We start from the raw sequence: 14,393 nt of genomic DNA on the forward strand, positions 1-14,393 counted from the left end.
ATTCGCCGATCCATCTACTCTGTTTACGTTCTTTCAATCGCAGTGCATCGTAAACAGTAAGACGCCGTGAGAGATGAAGGTTGGATTGAGTTCTCGCGATCATTCTCAACATAAATCCATGCACAGTATGCGTATTGCCACTTGGATTAAGGCCGCCATGAATGTGTTTTTTGATGATTTGTAACGCGGGAAACCTCTCTCACTCTTCTTTCTTCTCCTAATACAACTGACCGCTTCGCTTTCCACTTCCATCTTTATTCAATTCATATCATTATTCATTCGTTTGTTATAATTTGTTCTCTACTTCCAAGTCTCGATCTTGAATCTCTCTTCCGCATCAAAAAATTATGTTCAAAATACACTCATCAAATCGATCGGTGCTTCATGTCATAATCTTCAAATTTTGTGTCAAATTTCTCCATGTAACTCTAAAATTAGACAATAGCATCATCAATTATATAACCATTTCAATCCAATAATCTTTCATCAACATTTCAATCCAAATAACTTCATTTTTCTTCTCTAAGCTCTAAGGTATTGATTTAAAACAAATGGTAAAATCTCTGATGTTTCAATGGTAAAGTCTCTGATACATAGCCTCAAAATTAGTACATCTCATCAAAAACTTCACCCATTAAGCGTGGAATAGACATGAACTTCCAAATACGAAACCCAATAGACATGAACTTCCAAATACGATACATGCTCTATAAACCCATCTTGAACTTCCAAATGCGATGCATGCTCTAGAAACCCATCTTGAACTTCCAAATACTATACATGCTCTATGAACTTCCAAATACGATGCATGCTCTATAAACCCATCTTGAACTTTCAAATACAAAACCCAATTCACATGAACTTCCAAATACGATACATGCTCTATGAACTTCCAAATACGAAATGGACTTCCAAATATGATGCATGCTCTATAAACCCATCTTGAACTTCCAAATACAAAACCCAATTGACACGAACATCCAAATACGATACATGCTCTATAAACCTATCTTGAACTTCCAAATACGAAACCCAATGGAAACCCAATAGACATGAACTTCCAAATGCGATACATGCTCTATAAACCCATCTTAAGAAGGACGAGCCCAACAACTTTTGAAAATATTTGAAATGGTTCCAAAAACGAAAAGATTTTGAATACGAAAATAAGTTCACTATAAATTCCGTTAGAACAGCCATGCATTGATTCATTATCAGAAGGAAAAAGATGAGTTGGAGAGAAAAGGGAATTGAAGTTACAAGTAAATTCCATTAGAGCAATGACAAATTTGGTCGAAAATCCTCAAGTTGCCATATGATATGCATTGAAGGCCGAAAGAGCTCTCATCCGTTATATACAAAACGCTAATAACATTCATCAAAATGATAATAAGGAATCAACATGTCATTTTCCCTCCTGCGTTCACAAAACAAATATTAACCGAAGACAACTAAACACCCAATGAACCAACTTCCTGGAATTCTTTTGAAATGCTGCTGCTACCAATAACCGCCCGATGAAGGTGCGCCTACATTAAAAATCAGAAGTCGAATTCCCCAGTCGCCTGCAAAGAAACGAGCTTCCATGAAAACCGAGGTCGGTTAATATCTATAACTCGTAGTTTTGGGAGGGGGGGAATTCACCTTGTTGAAGAGAATGTCCTTATTGTTAATATGCATGATTCCATCCTTTAGTGTACATTTCCACCTACTCTTGGTCCGAGTAACCTTTCACATAAAATTAATCCAATGGTGCATTAAATTCTGAGAATTTCAAAATCAAATGCTCAAGCATATGCTGAACCCGCACCTACCAACCAGGACTAAAGTACCTTATCAAACTGAGCTAAAACTAAATGCTGTGTGCTCAATTCCTCTCCTTGATCCACATCATCCAAGTCGTCGTCGTCGTCATCCTCATTCAATGAAGGCTCACTATCCTCCTCCTCCTCACCAACATCATCCTGAACGACAACGGCAGGAGTGCCAGCTGGTGGGTCTGTCAAGAAGAAATAACAGGCAACATGTTAACATTAGGAAGCTTAGCTTTCATCCTTGTTCTGATGTTTTTTATTCTTTCAAATGTTCAATTCTGATCCTTGAATTACATATAATCAATCGCTAAATTTTGGTAACACATCATCACAGTTAATATAAACCACAGATATCATTAATGTCAGATATCAAGTTTTAAAAAGGGAGACTTAAAGATTTCCATTAAATGCAATGCAAAAGTTTAACAAGAAAAACCATAACAAATTTATGAAAACTTAGAGAGGCCATGCCAAAGTATTTAGATGTGGAAGTTCATAACAGAAATTGAACTTAAACCTTTCCTTTAGTATCTTTTTCCAATGACAATAAAAGAAAAAAGAATATTTTCGTCCTTTCCATAAACAATCACTATCATCAAGACATCCTTTACAAAATTTACCATTAGGTGCTGGTGTATTTGCAATGTTGTAGTCTTCATTAAAGACACCCTGGTAATTGTAGATCTGCCAAAGATGTCAGAAATGTTGAATAAGTTTTATGGAAAGATAAAACAAAAAATAAACTCAGTGGAAGGAGAGCAATAGGAACATTTTCATTAATTATGATTGAAGGATTTCAGTCTCAAAGAAAAGTATCCCATCTCATTGATTAAAAAAATCAACCCAGGAAGGATGAACACAACAGATATCAGAGGAATCGAACAATTGTAGGCAGCATATCCAATATAGCGAGCAAAGAAATCCAGTGTTACAAGTAATTAATTGTGACAAGAAAGGGAAATAACTTCTTATTTGATTTGGCCACACAGTGCACTAAAACTTGAATAAAAATATCAACCCAGGAAACGCACAGGATGAACACAACAGATATCAGAAGAATCGAACAATTGTAGGCAGCATATCCAATATAGTGAGCAATGAAATCCCGTGTTACAAGTAATTAATTGTGACAAGGGAAATAACTTCTTATTTGATTTGGCCACACAGTGAGCTAAAACTTGAATAAAAAAATCACCCAGGAAACGAACAGGATGAACACAACAGATATCAGAAGAATCGAACAATTGTAGGCAGCATATCCAATATAGCGAGAAAAGAAATCCCGTGTTACAAGTAATTAATTATGACAAGAAAGGGAAATAACTTCTTATTTGATTTGACCATACAGTGAACTAAATCTTGACCAGAGACGATGTGCAGATCCAGGAACACATCTGAAATGTACAGATTGATTGGGATTTTATCTATGAGCTATAATTTTGTTTCTTTACTTGATAAACAACTAGAGGGAACATTCACTAGCGTCTTTAACCAAGAGCAACAGAATGAAGTGTATCTGTTGCTGTTTAAATAAGCATATTTCACGAAGCTATTTTATTGTCAGTCACCAGGTCACATTCTTGCTTGTTATTTTAGCCAACACGGAACCTTGATAATTATTAGAATGATATTTTGTCTTCCATCAACAACAAAAGTCAAACACCTTCATAAGCTCTAATATTAATAATTGGAAAGAAGCCAGTAAATCGCACTACAAAAATTCTTGGTTAAACAAATTCTTGTTTATTTTCTGACTGAGCATGCAATTCAACATGTTTCAATTTGTTTTCATTCAGGAAGGTTCTAATCCCAAACAAACAATCCCTTGCTTCAATGATATCCATGACAAGAAGGGTAAAAGTATAAAATTTATGTTTTAGTTATATAAATAGTCCATTGCTTTAAAAATACACTTGTAAAATCTTTAAGGGGAGGGGAGAGAGAGAGCTAACATTGGGTGTCGAAAGCTCATCATCATAAGGATCAGGCATTGGTCCATCAAGTTGAGGAATTTTCAATAATGATCTTGCAATACGTGATGATGTTGCATTGTTTGCAGAAGTGCTAAAGTCAGGTATCCCATCAGAAGCATTGCATCCACTTATCTGCAAAAGCTTACCACTACGAAGTTTCAAAGACCGATCACAATTAAAAAAAGCATTCAGCAAAATTTAATCACGTCAGTTCTATTAAATCATAATTGTTAACGGTTTAATTTTCAAAAATTCGTCAAACAAGCTAAAATATTCTAACTCTTAGAAGCTACAGCAGCAGATATAGGACATATACAATCAGCATAGATGAAAAGAGAAATTAAATTGCATTATGTGACAAAGAAAAAACAGTATTAATCAACGCAAAAGCATAACGAATTTAAATTTACATTTTGTTTAGATGTTAGATCACTTAAAAAATTGATAAGTTTGTTCTTTATGCAGAGATAGAGCATTCAAGAAGCGTTAGGAAAGGCTGTGGAGAATTCTTCATTCCAAGGGAGGGATTTTTTGGCACATGGATTAAGTTATTTTGTGATTTATCTAGCGGGAAAGGAAAAGGAAAGTGCTCCTCAAAAGAAAGAGTTCTTGGGAAATGTTTGGAAAGTGACTTTTTTTAATACTTCTCATAGGTCTCTCAATTCTGAACTTTTTCATAATTATTCTCTATTTTTTGTTATAAAGATTTGGGAGCCCTTTAGGTAATCCTCTATCCATGCATTTTAATCTTTCATCTTCTTAATGAAAGTTTCTCTCAATAAAAAGCCAAGTTTTCACTAACATTGAGAAAAATGAAAGAACTTCCTTGCTTCCATAAGACCGGTATTTCAGTGGATCTTTCCTTGTATTTTGATATTTCATCTTCTAAATGAAAGTTTTTTTTATAAGCCTAGTTTTCACTCAAAGAAATGAAAGAATAAGCAAGGGCACACAAAAGCAACAGCCCGACAAAAGAAGTCCCACGCAATGTTCCTTGTTAAAACCTTCAAGGATGATGAGTCTAAGTACTGAAATGGGACTCCCTCCCCATTACAAAGAACCTTACAAATAGACCTACAAAGAGGTATTAAGCCTAATTACATTCCAAATCTCCTCCTTGGACATCTTCTTAATGAAAGTGGGTTTCCTATAAAATTTGATTAGTTAGTGGGATGTATCCATGAATATTGACATATAATATTGTATCATAAAAGCATAAGGATCATAAACTAAGACAAACTTCAAGTATGAGAATCATTGAAGTGTGTGTGTGTGTGTTAACTTAAAAATAATATATATATCTTAATTAAGTTGTAATAATTGTGAATGCCCTATCCTATCCTAGACTTTTAGAAATTAAGGGCCATATCTTTTATTTTCCATGCTTCTTAGCTCATAACTTCGAGTGGTCAGAGGATTGGGGTCTCATAGTTAGAAAAGATAGACAGCCGCATTGAGAAGATGACTGAAGATCCAAATGCCACAGATCATAGTGCAGCCTTTGCAAACAGTTCCTCTAAAACAGACACCTAGGAGGATTGCCTTGACCTCTAGCAAATTCAAATAGCAACACAAATTGTTCAACCCGTAAATTAGATCTGAAACAGATAGCCATTTCTAGCTCTATCCACAATGAAGAACCACCACCACTTAACTTGTCTTCCTAGATTATCTTGTGCCCTTAGAGTCTAGCAGACTGAAAAAAGTTTGAGTTTTAAGAGAATATAAGGGTCAGAATTTACAGTCAAGAATGTAAGGCATCGAGAAAGAGTTCAAAGATTTCTAATTTCTCTTATAGACACTAGCAACCTACAATCCACATTACATACGTGAGGCAGCATAAGCAAGCTGGTGAATTGAGGGAGCCAAATCTGTAAGCAAGATATGGCAGTTAGTCTGTTAGTTCCATTAACGGATGACTTGGAGGTTGGCATAGAGCATCCCCACGTTGGCATTTGTTAGCAAGATAAGTATTTAAGATAATCATTGACAATTTTTCAGGGCATTTGAAAACTAGAATCAGCTTGAAAACAAAAGAATAGGCCGCTCAAATAGTTTAGGATTTTTCAATTTACATAAAGAGAATGCATGTATAGTTGAGCTTGAATATAAAATTATCGCTTTCCCTCCAATGTTTTCTTTTAATATTTGTTAGCATCTGGGCCAGTATGTGTACATCTCGACCATTCTGAAAGGACAACCATGCAACCCTACTATATTTAGTTGCCAAGGTAACTAAGTCTTTTATTATTTACATTGGCCGTTCTTGACCACAAAATCAACCCAGGTTAGTTGCTTTCCTCTCCAAGGTGAAATTCATTTTGAGTGGTTTTTGATAGCAATGGAAAATAGCAGTAGAAGTTTCCACCTCAAATATTGATTTTGTATAATATACACGTAAACCAAAAATATGTGTTTAAAGGTCTCCTTAAATTCCCATAAAAGAAAGGTTTCCTTGAAATGAAGTGGAATTACAACATTCCTTAGCTTATTTGGAAGTAGCTTGACTCCATGTGTTAGAATGTCTCAATATATCATGTACATGACCAATCGTGCTGGAAAAAGAATTATAAGCATCCACCCTAGTGAAAGAAAAGAAAAATAGAAAATGTTGTTATGGTTGTTGCTATTACTAGCTCATGCTCACAAAAGACTAGAAACTGAAATTATGTAAAAGAAAATTGGCATACAAGTCCAAGGCCGGAAAAAAAAAATATATGAGCACTGACTGTAGGTAAGGAAACAAAACCTCAATCTCAAAGACACTATTGTCAGCATCTACAGCTCCATCTTGCTGCGGTATAAACCCACTAGTCTGGTACTGGGATGCAAAATCATCACGCTTTCGCTTCCCAGCATTCATCGTGAAAAAGTCCTGAAAATTCGCTCCCTAAGTTAAAACATCATACTGAAGCTGTGTGCCGCTAGATATATGGCAGCAAGGAGTTGAGTAATTTGAAATCACTGAAGCAGATGAAATTCACCAGGGAAGGTTTGGGTTTCACATTAGGCAACAAACTTTTTCATGATGGAAGAGTGAGATAAGAAAGGAGTTACCTGTGTAAGGGATGGGTGAGCAGCTCCCCTGTCTGTTTCCTCACGCCCCTCCACATAGGCTACAAAGTGCAATCAATATATATTACTGCAGAATTCTTGGTGTGGTAACTTTTTCACTGCCTCAACAATAAACTCACCAATATTAACGTCTACAGGAGTTCTTTGACCCATCCAAGAAGGTGGTTGCTGAAACAATAATGTAGACGTTTGTCAAATACGCCAATTGACGTCATGTTCAACTATCAACAAAATACTTCAAAATGTTGATGGTAAAAATCATATCGATGCCATTCTTCCACTTTAAATCAAATTAACAGCCACCATGACTACATATAACCCTTCCTTTTTTAAGAAAATACAGCAATCATGACGGTATGGAACGGGTAAACTGCAGGAAATGAGAAAATATAAAGAGTGGCAGTGGAACCAGAGTCAAGCAGTAATTACCATAAACGGGGTTGGCCTTCCAGATCTGACATCAACATTATTAGCACTACCTCCAGGAGTGGTAGCAGCTGGAGAAGCATCAGTTCCAGATGCAGAGTGGTCACTAGGTCCAGTAGGAATGTTATACATTCCGTTGTCAGCAGTTCCCGGTAAAGGGGTTTGAATTGGAGTTTGTAATGGCGTCTACAATTTCCAAAATCGCTTCGATTATTAAATACGAACTTCGGAAACCATTTAGTGGAGAGGACAGAAGTACTAACCGGTGGAAAGAGTAGATCAGCAGTGGGAGTTTCGTACTCTTCAGTCCCCTCGTACGGAACATTGAGATCGTGAACCGGAGTTATTGGACCTCCGGGAGTGGGCTTAGATGGCGCAGACCTCTCTATGGGACCGGTTACAGCACCCGCTTGCATCATTTTCGCCTCCCACATCTAAAAGTTCCCATAAACAAAGACAATCAGCCCAACCACAGCTTAAATTAGCTTCAAAGCTTCAAAACCCTAGAAAGAATCGGATCAAAACCCGACGGTGATCACCGGAAAAATTCTATGGATTCCTTCAAATAGATTGAAAAACAAACAAAATAAAAAGGCAAATGTTCATTTTACTAGAGAAGCTAAGAGTATAAAGCAAAGAAGAATAACACGATTTTCAAGATTGGAGATCAATAATTACTCCTTGAAGCTCCTTGAGAACATCCTCTCCAGGACCATTATCAACGAACTCGTTGCGAAGCTTGTTGATGACATCTTCGATGACATTGATGTAGATAGAGCTCGTCGAAGTCGTCATAACGGATCCGCCTCGCTCTGTCTACCTCCGATTCCCTCCACTAGCGAACCCCAGAATCAAGACTCCGAGAAAATTGGAGAGAAAAATCAAGAAACAAGATCCATACGATCCGTACGAACTTCTTGGATTTGTAGAGTTATGTGAAGTAAAAGGGCAGAGGAGGCGAGGGAGAAGGGAAACGAGAAGACGAAGAGAGAAGAGAGAGAAGGAGGAGAGAGAAAGGGGAAGAGGAGAGAGGCGGACAAGAAAGAGAGAATAAAGAGTGGAATATAAATAGGTTTGCATCCGATTATAATGCTTGAATACACGTGGCGCAATCTGCTCCAGCCTTATTTTCCCGGTTTTCTTTCGTCCCGCTGTTCTGATTGGCTCTGTACAAAAAGAAAAAAAAGTAAAATTTCAATTCTTTACCTATTTATTCAAATTTTAATAAAACATGTTTTTTTAATTTTATACAAACTTTTAATTCTTTAAACATTTATTTAAAATTTTAAAACATTAATTCATTTCTGAAATATTAAATTTTGTATCAATAAGTGAATAAATAAAATATATTAATATTTATTATACAATTTTTATTGAATTAAAGGTTTAAAAATTTATTAAATGTTTTCTAAAATTCATATATGAATTTTGAAAGAGAATATAATTTTGTATTACTGGGATTTGAACTTTGACTTAAAAAAAAATACATGTCAATTACTAATTATGACGTGTCAAATTATATTAATTTTATTATGGGTACAAAATTAAAAGTTTAAAATATATTAATATTTTGAAAAATTAATTATATAAGTGTGTCATTTATGGAAAGCTATGAAATCGACTAACTAAGTCACGATAAATAATAAGAAGAGAATGAAAGGATCTTGTCGAAGTCACGACGATTGTTAGCTCTTTTTTTATTTCATAAATATCAAGTCATTGATTAGTTCCAGTCCATCAATTCCATTTTATAATTTTTATTTGATTATTAAATCATGGAATATTTGTTCATAGGCGGTGAGTTGTTTCATGCTACTCAGGTCAGAACGTAAGCTAGTGATGCTTTCGGCTACTAGACTCTTGCCATCTAGGGTGCAACACTCTAGTCTAACAGCACGACACTTGTATTGCTCTCCCGCAGCCCCGTTTTCACAGTTTAGGGCTGCTCCCATACTAGAACGACTTTTGCTTTCTTTTTCATCTGACTACAAAAATATTTCAGTTCCTAATAAAAAAAAATGTGAATCCAAACTCTTAACTATAGATTAGAGTAAAAGCCTATTGAAAGGAGTAAACTCGAACGTATTATCAACTAACCTATTTTATATTGTTTTAGATGATTATAATAATTTTAATATATGCTAGTAGAATGATTAATTAAATTTATAAACGCATGCACCAATCAAATAGGAGAGAATTTATGCCGAGAATGGAGAGGCAGTGGTAAATATTTTTTCAAAAGGGTCGAGAAACATTATATATTGATTTATTATTTTTTTTAAATAAAAATTATATTGAAAATTTTAGATTATAAAAGAATTATTTTTAAAAATTAAACAAAAAAATTATCTACCGTAAATCCCGCTCGATTTCGGCATAAATAACTAGAGAATTTTGTGAGAAATGAAATAGGTAGTGGGGATGATGGGACGGGGAAAACTATCCGTTCGCCCGTTTTATAAACATCTCTAAGATATACATGATATAATTTACAAATATAAATTATCGCGATACCAGTAAAAATTAATACATATTCCACCATTCAAAAATTATCCTATATATATATATATATTTTGTGTTTTCAACCAATAATTATGACATGTATCCTATCTAATATTTTTTTACATATATAAGAAAATTATCGGTGTATACACACAAAAAATTGCATTAATACATCATTTTAATAAACACATTCAATATGTTATCGAAATTAATATATTGCTAATATCTTGTGAGCGCCTATTCTAAATTTAAAAGTAGTTTCTATTTATTAAAGAAAGTTAAATAATTTTTTGTTGACATCAAAACACTGATATATTACACTCAACATCTTTCCCAATTCCCAATTGATTTTTAAAAAAATTTTATTACTAAGTTTTTTTAAGTTTTATTTTCGTTAAAATTAGATTTATAAAAAAAAAAATATTTGAAATTAAAAATGATATTTTAAATAATTGTGATGGGAAATCACATTAAAAAAATTAATTTTTATTAGACCAAATATAAAACATTTTTTAATTTTGTGGCTCAAACTCCTTAATTTTTTTAAAAATAATATCAAATATTAGAGAGTATTGAATTTTTTTTTAATCTTTTACTTAAATATTAGTAATCTATAAAAATTAAAATTAAATATAAACTAATAATACAATTAATATAATTATGGAGGCAAAAGAAAAAATAAAAATAAAATTATTATGAGATAAACAAGAAGAAAGGGATGGAGTAGACGAAAATGGATAAAATTAAATATAAACTAATAATACAATTAATATAATTATGAAGGCGAAGGAAAAAATGAATAAGAATAAAAATAATATTATTATTAGATAAACAAGGAGAAAGGGATGGGGAGGAGGACAGTGGATAAACAGAAATTATGTGACCATTTTCAATGGAAGAAAAAGGTCAATCTTGCAGCCTCTAGGGTTCACTTCAATTTTTAATTAATGGATAAAGTTGTACACGTGTCATTTTCTTATTGGCTATTCTTTTATTTTTTCTGGATAATATTTACAAAGAAATCTCGAAATTCCATGGCGTTTGGTTACTGGTTTTGAGGATGTGGGGGCTGTTTGTGTAAGACTTCAATCCAATTCTCAGTCATGGATATGAGAAAAACCTGAAGAAGAGTGGAGACCACAAACTAACCACCGTTCCTTCTCTGTAGTCTCCTTGTTCCAATGGCGGCGATCATAAACTCCAATTCGTTTATCTTAACCACAGCCCCAAACGCCCGCCGTAGCTTTGACAACAACAGCCGTAGGCAGTTTTCCGTCTACGCCAAGAGTTCTGGAACATTCGCTTCGTTTCGCTTGGGGAAATCGAGCAATGGATCGCCATCGTCCGATGGCGCTCCGGCTGAAGATTCCGGTAATTCGAATCCGTTTCGTTTCAACTTCGGAAAGATACCGGATGTGAAGTCTCTGATTCCGGTTGTTAGTGATACTTCGTCTGGTTTGTCATTCGGAAACGCGAGGCGGAAGGATCCTAATACGGTGTTTGTCGCTGGCGCTTCTGGTCAGGCTGGCATTCGATTGGCGCAGACGCTGTTGCGTGAAGGTTTTAGTGTCCGTGCTGGTGTGCCGGAGCTTGATGCTGCTCAAGAATTGGCTCGTCTTGCTGCCAAGTATAAGGTTAGTTCAGAACGAATTTTGTATCTGAGAACGGACGATATGAGGATTTGAACGACATGTGGATTTCGTTGTTTTCTGAATTGATAATTTTACTCTCGCATCTAATCGTTTAGTGTAAGGTCAGAATGAATTTTGTATGTGAGAGTGGAAGATGTGAGAATGTCATTGTGTTCTGAATTGATAATTCTGCTCTCGAATCTTGTTCTCAAGTATAATTAGGTCAGATTGGATTTTGTATTTGAGATTGGAAGTTCTAAGGATTCGTTGTTTTCTGAATTGATAATTCTACTCTGCATCTGGTTCAGTTATTGATTTTGACGATAACATTGTGCATTTTATTAATCGAACAATGAAGGTCATATCTAATGAAGAATCGAAGCGATTAAACGCAGTCGAATCCTCCTTTCAAGATGCCGAATCGATAGCCAAGGCGATCGGAAACGCCAGTAAAGTTGTAGTCACTATTGGCGCTGGAGAAAACGGTCCGACCTCCGAAGTTACCACATCGGACGCATTGCAAGTAATTCAGGCAGCACAGCTCGCCGGAGTAGGCCATGTGGCCATCGTCTACGATGGCAACGCATCAAACTCCTCCACAAACAATGTACTCGACGGCCTTTCGTCATTCTTCAACAACCTGTTCTCCCGATCTCAGGAGTTGTCCGTAGTGGAGCTCTTGCAGAAAATAGTTGAAACCGATGTCAGCTATACGTTCATCAAGGCAAATTTGGTAGAAGACTTTGAGCCTGAACGGGCCTATAATGTCGTCGTCAGAGCAGAAGGAAGCGCTAGTTCAAACGACTACAAAGTAATGTAATGTATGACATAATTGTCAAATAGTGTTGAACAGCTCTTTCCCTTTCTCTGTTCTTGAGAAGGATCATGCTTCCTAATTTTGACTTCAAAATTACTTTCAGGTGGCCAAGTCACGGATAGCATCGCTGGTGGCCGGCGTTTTCTCGAACACGGCGGTGGCCGAGAACAAGGTACCTTGCATTTTACTGCACTCACAATTTTTAAGCATAGCCATTGCTTAAATTATTGATTCAGCATTTTACTTCTGATCCTTAAGGTTGTGGAAGTTTATTCTACTCCATCAGCACTCTCAAGTTCAGTAGAGCAACTTTTCAGGTAAGTTCTTTTCTTTTCTCCCCTTTTTGCATCATGTTTCTTTAACAATTATTATTGTTCATATACACCATCTCATATCTTTACAAAATTAAATCTCACATGATGTTGATGATATTTTTTTTTCATTTCTTTGTTTCGAATCTTTATTATCTCTATCAGGTTGAGTCTCAAATTTTATTAGTTTAAGTTTTTGGATTTTAACACTATTGAATCTATAATTTTGAAATGATAAACGTTAAATTTACGTTTAGTTCTAAACTTTTTATTTGTTGAGTTAATTTTTAAACTAGGGTAATTCGTTTTTATATTTTTTTTTATTATAGGTAATAGAACCCAAAACTTTAAAAATGTCTAATAAGTACATAACTTATGTGTTAAATATTTTATATACGGATAATGTTAAAAGAAAACTATATGATTTAATAGATACACAATTAAATTTTATACTTTTAATTTTGTATTTAAGAGACGATAATTAAAAAAAAACTATTAAATATAAAATCAAAAAATTGACACAAAAATAAAAATTCAAAATTTAAGACTAACAAACACACGTTTAAAAGTTAGAAAGTTAGAAGATTAATATATATATATATATATATATATATTAATTTTAGGAACCAAATTAAGACAAATTTGAATTCTATGAACTAAATTTGTGATCTTAGTCTTTCTAAAACCGAGAATTGTGTGTTGAAGATTCTATGGTTTCATAAAGCATTGTGATTAGAAGATTGATTGTTTTGGTATAAATTGGTATCAGCGCCATTCCCACGGATGGGAGAAGACAGGCTTATGCTGAAGCACAGGCCAAGGCAAAAGCAGAGGAAGAAGCCATAAGAACTGCAGAGAAAGCTCGTGAAGAGGCAGAGGCCGCAAAGAAACAACAACTTGAGGCTGCCAAAGCTGAAAAGACAGCCCAAGCTGCTGCTGCTGCTGCTGTTGCCGAAGAATCCCAGAAGCAAGAATCTGATGAAGTAGCCTTCTTCAACACCTTATTGAACAAAGCCAAGGATTTCAGTTCAGAGCAATCCCAAAAGCTCAAAAAGCTCTCAGAAAAAGAACCCAAGGCACCCACTAAACCCAAAGCCGAAGAGGCGCCAGAGAAGGTCGACAGTGCAGCAGGCAGTTTAGTCAACAACTTTTTAAGCAAAGCCAAGGGCTTCGGCTCGCAGCAGCCATGGGATAAACTAGCTTTTCAACTACCAAAACAACCTGAGGAATCAAATGTTCAGATAGCCACAGTGAGAGGACAGGCTAAGGCTCGATCTCTGCCATCAAAGAAAGCAGCCGTGAGACAAGCAATGACCAATTCCAAGCCCTCGTTTGCAGCCAAATCAAAAGAAAACTCAAAGCCTAAAGCCAAAGAGGAGGCAAAAGCAGAGGTAAGGAAGGTTTTTGGTGGTCTCTTTAAGCAAGAAACCATATATGTTGATGATGATTAGGAAGAAGAAAATTATATTATTGATTGTTTCTGACTTTTATGGCTGATGATAGAACTCTTTGAAGAGCTTATTTTTATTTGTGTATGTATTTCCATTGTAATCTATGCATGTATCTGTTTCACGAGGGTTGGTTACCTGATTTTACGAGTTTCAGCAAAGAATATGTGAGCCTGTCGTGTGATTGTAACATTCTATTGTTTTTCCTATAATTGTGAACGCAATTATCCAACTCTTGTAAATGGGTCTCTACTCAAATTAATTTAATAGGGTTTATGCTTTTTATGATGATCTGTGCTTTCCGGAATTATAGAATTTGACTAGCAAATGTTTTAGATTAAAATTTCAGGCTGAATTTTGATTTAGATTAAATTATATTTTGTATCCATGTAATAT

The 14,393-nt window shown here is 35.0% G+C and overlaps 2 protein-coding genes across 3 annotated transcripts; one reads left to right on the plus strand and one right to left on the minus strand.

Annotated features, from left to right (window-relative positions):
- Positions 1 to 1,250: 1,250 nt before the first annotated feature.
- LOC111450969 (transcription initiation factor IIA subunit 1-like) lies at positions 1,251 to 8,334 on the minus strand. 2 transcript variants are annotated; one of them, XM_023091171.1, is made up of 11 exons: positions 7,967 to 8,334; positions 7,552 to 7,722; positions 7,292 to 7,474; positions 6,982 to 7,030; positions 6,845 to 6,903; positions 6,537 to 6,662; positions 3,767 to 3,919; positions 2,435 to 2,498; positions 1,833 to 1,999; positions 1,645 to 1,728; positions 1,251 to 1,565 (listed from the first exon to the last, which is right to left on the minus strand). In XM_023091171.1, exons 1-11 carry the CDS (start codon positions 8,081 to 8,083, stop codon positions 1,542 to 1,544), a joined length of 1,197 nt encoding a protein of 398 aa, XP_022946939.1. In that variant the 5' UTR covers positions 8,084 to 8,334; the 3' UTR covers positions 1,251 to 1,541. The 2 variants fall into 2 exon arrangements, with proteins under 2 accessions (XP_022946939.1, XP_022946940.1); XM_023091172.1 differs by having other exon boundaries at positions 7,936 to 8,001.
- Positions 8,335 to 10,833: 2,499 nt separating this feature from the next.
- LOC111450967 (protein plastid transcriptionally active 16, chloroplastic) lies at positions 10,834 to 14,239 on the plus strand. The gene is made up of 5 exons (XM_023091168.1): positions 10,834 to 11,424; positions 11,780 to 12,232; positions 12,342 to 12,410; positions 12,497 to 12,555; positions 13,319 to 14,239. Exons 1-5 carry the CDS (start codon positions 10,972 to 10,974, stop codon positions 13,998 to 14,000), a joined length of 1,716 nt encoding a protein of 571 aa, XP_022946936.1. The 5' UTR covers positions 10,834 to 10,971; the 3' UTR covers positions 14,001 to 14,239.
- Positions 14,240 to 14,393: the final 154 nt, after the last annotated feature.

Source organism: Cucurbita moschata, unplaced genomic scaffold (genome assembly GCF_002738365.1).
Source record: "Cucurbita moschata cultivar Rifu unplaced genomic scaffold, Cmos_1.0 Cmo_Scf00013, whole genome shotgun sequence".
In the NCBI taxonomy this organism is placed as follows: domain Eukaryota; kingdom Viridiplantae; phylum Streptophyta; class Magnoliopsida; order Cucurbitales; family Cucurbitaceae; genus Cucurbita; species Cucurbita moschata.

Coding starts and splice junctions, on each gene's coding strand:
- LOC111450967 (XM_023091168.1), top strand. CDS start 10,972: ATGGCGGCGATCATAAACTCCAATTCGTTTATCTTAACCACAGCCCCA. Junction 12,411..12,496: donor CGGCGGTGGCCGAGAACAAG/GTACCTTGCATT, acceptor CTGATCCTTAAG/GTTGTGGAAGTTTATTCTAC. Junction 12,556..13,318: donor TCAGTAGAGCAACTTTTCAG/GTAAGTTCTTTT, acceptor AATTGGTATCAG/CGCCATTCCCACGGATGGGA.
- LOC111450969 (XM_023091171.1), bottom strand. CDS start 8,083: ATGACGACTTCGACGAGCTCTATCTACATCAATGTCATCGAAGATGTC. Junction 7,475..7,551: donor CTGATCTACTCTTTCCACCG/GTTAGTACTTCT, acceptor TGGAAATTGTAG/ACGCCATTACAAACTCCAAT. Junction 3,920..6,536: donor ATAGTGTCTTTGAGATTGAG/GTTTTGTTTCCT, acceptor AAGCTTTTGCAG/ATAAGTGGATGCAATGCTTC.